The sequence below is a fragment of the Pinus tabuliformis genome, chromosome 4_2, assembly GCF_031772625.1.
Source record: "Pinus tabuliformis cultivar Carrire ecotype Pingquan chromosome 4_2, CPIR1, whole genome shotgun sequence".
Classification (NCBI taxonomy): domain Eukaryota; kingdom Viridiplantae; phylum Streptophyta; class Pinopsida; order Pinales; family Pinaceae; genus Pinus; species Pinus tabuliformis.
The window spans coordinates 357,377,780-357,386,688 of record NC_142304.1 but is presented as its reverse complement, the minus strand read 5'-3'; the positions used below and the strand labels follow the sequence as shown (position 1 = coordinate 357,386,688).

At 34.0% G+C, this 8,909-nt stretch overlaps 1 protein-coding gene across 1 annotated transcript; it reads left to right on the top strand.

Annotated features, from left to right (window-relative positions):
* The first annotated feature begins 6,054 nt into the window (after positions 1-6,054).
* Positions 6,055-7,524, top strand: LOC149169395 (peroxidase 49-like). Its single transcript, XM_089427083.1, has 4 exons — positions 6,055-6,303; positions 6,418-6,609; positions 6,763-6,928; positions 7,055-7,524. Exons 1-4 carry the CDS (start codon positions 6,055-6,057, stop codon positions 7,468-7,470), a joined length of 1,023 nt encoding a protein of 340 aa, XP_089283209.1. The 3' UTR covers positions 7,471-7,524.
* Positions 7,525-8,909: the final 1,385 nt, after the last annotated feature.

The following is an 8,909-nucleotide window of genomic DNA, read 5'->3' as shown; positions in this document are numbered from 1 at the left end:
TTTCAACAAATACCTTCATGTTTAATTTCTCAATTAACACATTAAATGTCTACTATGTATGCGATTGTTTTCTTTAGCATAATTTCTAGTTTTCTTCCTTTAATAGTTCTTTAGCATAATTTCTAGTTTTCTTCCTTTAATAGTCCTCCACACAATATTTATGAATAAAAATATAACCATAAGTTTTCTACTATATAAAATTTATAAAATAAAACAAAATAATTAGCCATTTTCTCTTTACAGTTCAAAATTCTCTAATAAAATTATAACTAACTCTTTTCTTTTTCTTTTACTATGGAAAATGAGTAAGTAAAATGTAACTAAATTATTTTCTTTCTTCTACATAGAATTTTCTAATGAAAAACATAATTATTTACTTTTTCCAAAGAAAAAAGAACAATAGGTAAGGACACTGACTTCAAAATCAGTAGTTTGGGAAAACTAGTAGTTGAGTACTTGGCTCCTCTCAACATTGATATTGCATCCAACCATTATCCCCTCAAGGATATTGCTTCTCTTTAGCATTTTCTCTCACAATGAGCCAAAAGAAATCAAACACAAGATTTTTATCAATTTCCAATCTACCACTCTTTTGTGGTTAGTAACTACCTCCACCTCACCAAAAAGTGGCAGGTAGTTGCTAGATCATTAATGAGATTTTGTTTCCCACTCCCAAATACAACCTCCTATTTTTTAGGGAAACAATTAATTGGTCAATTTCATAACTTCTGGATAAATCAAATCATCTAGATTAGATGCCTAAGACTTATTATTGGGAAATTTCTTAGAGGTTGTATAATTTTTGATTATTTGCATCATACTCGGCCAAATTATAGGAATAGATTACCTTCTGATATGAAAAGATTTTATATCAAAAGGAATAATTTTACATATGGACAATTATTCAATCTTTTGATCATCCACAACAATCTATCTTCCTTGCCCATTGGTGAAATAGGACCCGTTCACTCAGAAAACTATTTCATTCATCAAATCACAAGTATCTAACATATTATTACCTAAATATTTAAAACGAGAACGAAGTGGTGACCAAACGTTTGTATTAATCTATGATTTGTACAGATCCTTAAATTTACTAACTTGATTGAATCCATTCGTTCATGAAAAGATATATCTTTCTTCGATCGAAGAGATTTCTACGCCTTTAACAAAAGAACAAATAGTCAATTTTGAAAAAACTTTTTGCCAACCTTTTTTTAAAAGATCCGATTCAGAAGAAAACAACTTTGATCAGTGCTTTAAAAGGGGTTTCAGTTCAAACGTGGGTCTTATTCAAACTCGATCTTATCAAGATGATTTACTATCCGAAATGTTTTCCAATAAGAACAAGGAAATTTTTCCTCGTATTCAAGATTGGTTTGTAACCGAATGTTTAAAAAACAAAATAGTAAATGAAGACATAAATGGAAGGAGTACCCTTTCTAATTCATCTAAAGAGGAACAAAATATTTATAGGATCTCTCAAATAGATAGTATTTTTTCAAAATGGGATTTGTTCAAAACATATATGCCCTGGTTTTTTACCTCTGCATGGTGTAAATATAATGAAAATATGCTTTTAGATACTCTTTCGGAGATATTATTACATGGCAGTAATCCATTTGTATCTATTTTGCACTAGAAATAATTTAAATTCTGATTTCAGTTTGAAAATAAAGGTATGCATGGATTTTGAGCCTTTCGTTATTTGTCAGGAATCCCTTTTGGTCTGTATTCACTTGAAATTTATCAAAATTAAAATTAAATTTGAGAGAAAATAAAAGGCACTTTTTCTCTATGTATTTTTCAATTTAATTTGATTGCAGATTTTGGAAATTCCATGATGGATAGGAGTATAATCAGTTCATTTTAGTGGTTTCTATCTATCAAATTTCCAAAACTCTTACCATAAAAAAAGTAATTACTCTTTTTTTTCCCTTTGGGCTCGTCACAAAAATTAGTCAAATAAATGTTCATTGATAATGTGAGTGTTTTTGGGCGTTACAGTGGATTCCTCTGTGGTGGAGATGGTATTACTGGGCATGCCCCTTCGCATGGACGCTCTACGGACTGGCGGTATCTTAGTTTGGCAATATTTCAGCTGAAGTGGTGATGGTAGATGGCGAGAAGCAACAAGTGAACGAATTTCTGAGTAATTACTTTGGATATAAACACGATTTTCTGGGACCGGTTGCAGTTGCAACAATGACAATCGCACTTTTGTTCGCTGCGATCTTTGCATTGAGCATTAGAAGACTTAATTTCCAAAAAAGATAGAAAGAGCCTTTATTCTTTTGTTCAGAACAAAGGATTTTTTTACAATCTATGACTGATTTCAGTTGCTTGAGTAAGTAAACAAATTAGAGGGAGATAGCTACAGAAAACAAGTTATGTTCGTATCAATGAATAAATTCTTATAAAATATTTTATTTATAATAAATAAATAAATAATTATAAAAATAAAAGAAATCTGGGTAACGCAATACATATTATTATCTTCTATATACATATTTTCATTTTTCATTTTTAAATATTTATGGTGAATTATAGTCATTATTTTTATTAAAAGATAATTTTAATTTAATAATTTTTTTTAAATGATTAATTTTTATTTTTTAAAATTATTAAAATATAAATTTATAAATTAATAATTTACAATACATTAACACTAACAAAGTGAAATTAGTTTTTTGAGGAGCTCAGGTGGTAACATAGTGAAAATGAAAACTAAATAGGAAAACAATGTCTCATCTTCACATCTAGACAGTTTGCTAAATTTTAATTTAAACATTTTATAAGCATATTCATTATATAAAATAATGTTAAGTTTTATTCTTAACAAATATTTAGACAGTAAATTATATTACAGTAGAAATATAATATTCTTATCACAAAGCACAAAACTGAGTTTTATGTTGGATGGAATGTGATTGCCGCACCCACCAAACTCTTCATTAATCACATTTGGTCATCCAAAGGCAAAGTTAAATATGGTTTCTGCAAGGTTGGCACCTCTTCTAAGTTCCCTGCAGACCCCGGCAAGGACTACCGCCACGGCAGTGGCTCCTTGTTTAATTTATTTTTCGTATGGACTCTTATTCCGCAACACGCAGAACCGTGAACCGAAATCACCAAAAATCCTGTAATAACCACAAATTAGGGACTGTTAGGGTATAATTTCCCTCCCACCAAACCCGATCGATCTTGATAGATAGAAAAACCTACCATATCATTCTTTTTATACAAAATAATATTAGAGACAAATAATTGTATTTGATAGATATATAAATAGAGAAACCTATCCTATCATTCTTTCTATACAAAATATATAAAAAAAAATTATTGGACATAAATAATATAATTGTATGTGATTATATAATAATAAAAAATTAATTGTGACGTTTAAAAAAATTTGAATAAGAACTAATCAAACTTCTCTATTTTTTTTTTCATTTTCCTTTAAAATGTTTCTCAAAATGATATGGCAGGCAAATATTAATGGCTTACCATTATAGTTTTTGGCTTCCATACTCATCTATATCATTGTATTTTCTATTCAAACTCTATATACTAATGTGGAGAAACAACCTTAGTGTTTTGTTTTAAGGTTTTCTTCACTTTTATTTCAAAAAAACCTTAATCTAGATGTTAAGACTCAAGGTACCAACTTTCCTCATGCCCAACCCTGGTTATACTGTGGCCCACATGCTTCCTGGATCGAATAAGAGAACTTTCATCGGACGAGTAAGATCAGTTTCGCTGATTTTGTGAGATTATAGAATGATAAATTTTGGGTCGTAGATCCATAATGCACAATAATTATTTATGGGATTCAGGTGAACTGCAGAGCAGTCCCGCTCCGGGTGGATACATTCATTTGCTGTAACTGAAAACTATGTGGTAATTCTGTAAATTCTACTCAGATACTGTGCGAAGAATCTGTTGAGAGCCGAACCAACGCCTCTGTACAAATTCGAATGGCACCCACAGTCCAAGGCATTTATGCACGTCATGTCAAAAGCCACTGGAGACCTTGTGAGTGCCCCTCTCATGTTGTGTCTCTATCTTTGGGTATGAGGTGAATGTTTTTCCTCTGATGTTAGAAGTTACAGAGATATCTAAATTTGAAGTTTAAGAAGGCATACTACCTTGATTTGCTTGTAGCAGAATCTTATGCAGCTGGTTGTATACCGTAGTTCAACACACAAAGCCACTTATCCCAAATGTTTTTTTATGCACGTCATGTCAAAAGATACTGGACTCCTTGTGAGTGCCCCTCTCACGTGGTCTCTCTATCTGTGGGTATTAGGTGAATGTTTTTCCTCTGGTGTTAGAGGTTACAGAGATATCTAAATTTTAAGTTTAAGAAGGCATACTACCTTGATTTGCTTGCAGCAGAATCTTAGCAGTTGGTTGTATAGCGTAGTTAAATACACAAAGCCATTTATCCCAATTTTTTTTTTTATATGATTTTGTCTTCATTAATCTCACTAATTTTAATACATATTTTATGGATTATATAATGAAAATTAGCATCATGTAAGTGTTCTTTTTATTTACAATTTAAATTTAGTTTCAACAAGACTTTAGTGAAAATGGAAAAAGTCATTCCACATTAGAGTAATGAAAAATATAGTTAACAGTGGCCATTGAGCGCAAATGGACAAAGTCATTCCACATTAGAGTAATGAAAAATCTAGTTAACAGTGGCCATTGAAAACAATATTAATATATAGAGTAGTAATTTTCCAAATCTAGGTAACAGATTGTGCACCTTTCTTAATAGATAGAAGCCAAGAGAAGCCCCTTCAAAATCCTTGCAGCAATCCTTCCAGTAATCCTTCAACAATTCCAACAACCCAATCACTAAGAAATGCATGCATCCACGGAGAAATGCTTTGCTTATAATAGATGGAATGGTGATGAATAACACTTACAATAAATATTTAATCACAATTTGAAACGCTCAAGTTGCTTTATTCCTCCACTTTACAATAGTAGATGGAGTGGCAGAGTTATTATTAAGAGCATGAAAGGACAAGTTAATGAAACGTTATTATTAAGAGCATGAAAGGACAAGTTAATGAAACTAACCACACCTGTTTTTTGGAGTTATTGTTAAGAGCATGAAAGGACGAAATTGATGGACAAGTTAATGAAACTACCTACTGTTATTTGGAATTGGACACACTTTCCCAATGGTTTGGAAAGGACAAAATTGATGGACAAGTTAATGAAACTACGTACTGTTATTTGGAATTGTATTCGGAATTGGACACGGGTTTCCAATGGTTTGAAAAGCCTGATCATGTTATTTGGAAATACACCTTTCCACTACTATGACAAGTGTATGTGTAAAGTGTGTGTTACATTTTGTAGTCTTCACATTATGGTTAATTTTGATAGGTGTCAATTAACAAATGACATGGTAAATTTTTAATAAAACTTTGTAAAAAAATAATCTAAATAAAATTTAATCATTTAATTTTTAAATATACACTGAAGTTAATGATATTAATTCAATCCATTGATATTGTTGCAACTATTAGAATATGTTTGGATGTTTAAATTTAAACCATTCAATGAATTTGAATTATAAAAACAACCACCATGTCGGCTACCTGCCCTTGGAACTTTCGGCTGTTTCGCTTGCTACCTCTGAATCGTTCCGAACGATGGACCGCTAAATATTCATTCATGCAATATGGGACAACCAGTATTCATCTAGAATCAATGCCTTAATGGGATACGCGTATTCCTTTGTAGTTTTTTTAATAGCTAACAGCCAAAAAACCTGCAGCCTTGCTGACTTACCAATTCTTTAGTAACAATTAAAGATTTGAATGAGTCATCATCCCGCGTAGGTTGTGGTTTAGGGTAGTAGCTGAGCGGTCTTCTTCCTCTGATGTCTTCAATACTTTAATTCAACGTTAACGCCCATCCATTCATATAAATAAACGTCCACATAACCAACAACTACAACCTCTTCTTCCTTTCGTGTTCCTTTACGTTGATTGATAGATCGGGATAGCAGTTCGTTCATTCATGAGAATCATGGCAAAAACTATTGCGCGCAGCCTTTCTTTTATCCCTCTTTTGCTCCTCTGTTCGCTGCAGGCCTTCGTAATGTCATTCCCGGTGTCGTACCCTCAGTCTTCTAATAACTTGATTCCACATTTTTATGACCATTCATGTCCCATGGCCGAAGAAATAGTTCAATCGGTGGTAGAGAAGGCAGTGATGAAGGAAGCTCGAATGGCAGCATCCTTACTCAGGCTTCATTTCCATGATTGTTTTGTTCAGGTCAGTAATATTTTCCTTATGCACATTGATCAAATTGCTATTACTATTGGCTACTCACGAATTCATAGTAATTAAAAGTATGTATTTATGGGTGAAATTTTAATGGCATGACAGGGGTGCGACGCATCTTTGCTGCTGGATAACAGTTCAACCATTGTGAGTGAGAAGGGATCAAATCCCAACAATAACTCTGCTAGAGGATTTGAAGTCATTGATCAGATTAAGAGTGAGCTGGAGAAGGCCTGTCGCAAAACTGTATCCTGTGCAGATATTCTTGCTATCACAGCTCGTGACTCAGTGGTCCTGGTAATACATTATATATAGATCTATTTACTAGCACTCGGTTTCCAAGAAAAAATAACATATAAACATATCTTTCCTGGTACTCGATTTCTAAGACAAGATCATAATCTGGTAAATAATAATACTTAGTCATGTGTTATGAATGAATAATACCAGAGCGGAGGTCTGGGCTGGGAAGTTTTACTAGGGAGAAGGGACTCGACAAGTGCAAGTTTGAGTGGGTCTAACAACAATATCCCGGCTCCCAACTCAACTCTCCAGACTCTCATTACCAAGTTTAAAGGCCAGGGTCTGGATGAGGTAGACTTGGTGGCCCTTTCAGGTATACACATTGTATTTATAACTTACAGCGTCATAATTTGCAGCTCAATCATTTCATTTTGTAGCATTCAATATTAAGTACAGATTATTAAGTGGTGAAATACAAATACAAATGCTAATTACGCAGGAAGTCACACGATCGGCCAATCTCGATGCACAAGTTTCAGGCAGAGGCTTCACAACCAGAGTGGAAATGGGCAGCCAGATTCCAGCCTGGACAAATCTTACTATAGTCGGCTCATATCTGGGTGTCCTAAATCGGGAGGAGATAATAACTTATCCCCATTGGATTTTGTGAGTCCTACGAAATTCGACAACTACTACTTCAAGAACTTGCTGAGCGGGTATGGACTGTTGAACTCAGACGAAGAATTGTTCGCCAAGGGCCAAGGCAAAACAGTGGAAACCGTGAAAGCTTACGCAGAAAACGAAGAGCTCTTTCTCGAACAGTTTGCAGAATCGATGGTGAAGATGGGGAACATCAGCCCTCTTACAGGCACCATGGGAGAAATCAGGGCCAATTGCCGTACTGTTCTCAGTTGATCAGTACTTGAGTTTTATCTTACTTTCCCTTTTGTAGCTGCCATCAAAATGTGTTACTGAATAATCCTTCCCAGCGCATTCAGTTATCACCTATTGAATAATTACGCCGCCAATTAATTATTAAATATGTAATAAGATCGTACAATAAGGGAAAATTAGTTCAACGTCCACCTCAAATTGCCATGTAAGAAGTATCTCTACATAATCAGTTGTTTCATATAAAAAATCTTGAGATTAAATCATATGTGATTTCGCTGTCCCCTTTTTCAACCGATCGTATTTTCCCAAGAAAAAATGGAATCTTAGGGTTTTGTCAGGATGGTATAAGTCATCTTTGAATTGTTGACTGCACTGTAAACATCGTCATTATTATGAAGGCTAAATCTTGCACAACGAGATTATTATGAATGCTGAATCTTGCATAATGAGAGTAGTGTAGCATAAAATTACAAACAGCCAGACCTCCCAACATCAGTGGGAACATATTAATGATGTAATCTCTTACGTTGAAGAGTAAGAGCAACACTCATTTGTAGGGTTGACAAAGTTTAGTGGGGTCACAAGGAGGGCGGAACCACCTATGGTTTTGTGAATGGATTTCACACATGGTTTTGGGCATGATGGTTTTCTCATGGTTTTCTTCCCATGGTATTTTGTAGATCTGGTGAAGGGAACTACGTTTATGATCTAATCTAGGATTAATGGATTGGGAGAATACATGAGATTGTTGGCATCATCATAATCCATACGAAGAATTGTTCGCCAAAATTGACTCCATACGAAGAATTGACTCCTGTTTAGGGATCAGGGCTATAAAAGAGGTATTTAGAGCCTTCAAAATGGTTCTGTTCATTTTGGAATCTTCCACTACTTGTAGAATGTCTTGTTTGACAATATTCCAGCAAGCTTTGAAGAATTCGACATTGAAACCATCCAGGCCTGGAACCTTACCATTTTACATTTCTTTGAGTACCCCGCTAACCTCCTCTTCAGTCACTGGCCTATAAAGATTGAAATTATCCTCCCTCGATACCATCGTGGGTATATGCTGGGTGAAGTCCCGGATGTAGTGATCTCTATCATAACAGGTTTCCTGTGCTATGTTTCGAAAGTGCTGAACTATGACTACTTCTATTTCTTAGAATGTTTCCTCTTTTATCCTTGATCAAAGAAATTTTGTTATGTGCTCTGTTTTCCATGGTAGATTTGTGGAAAAATTTGGTATTACATTCACCTTCTTTTAGCCACTAGACTCTAGATTTTTGTCTCTAAAATATTTACTCTTGTTTGCATAAATGCTCTCAGTTTTGATGATATTTGGTGGCTTGACCACTTTTGACTTTTTCATGGCCCTCCTTGATAAGGGCTTGGTTAAGTTCTTGCATTTTGCCTTTAATAATATTTTTCTCTTCAACAATATTTCTAAATTCATTCTTGTT

What these genes read in the sequence shown, in the direction of transcription:
- LOC149169395 (XM_089427083.1), top strand. Translation starts at nt 6,055, where the DNA reads ATGGCAAAAACTATTGCGCGCAGCCTTTCTTTTATCCCTCTTTTGCTC. An exon ending in TCCATGATTGTTTTGTTCAG is followed by an intron (nt 6,304 to 6,417) that starts GTCAGTAATATT and finishes ATGGCATGACAG; the next exon opens with GGGTGCGACGCATCTTTGCT. An exon ending in AGACTTGGTGGCCCTTTCAG is followed by an intron (nt 6,929 to 7,054) that starts GTATACACATTG and finishes CTAATTACGCAG; the next exon opens with GAAGTCACACGATCGGCCAA.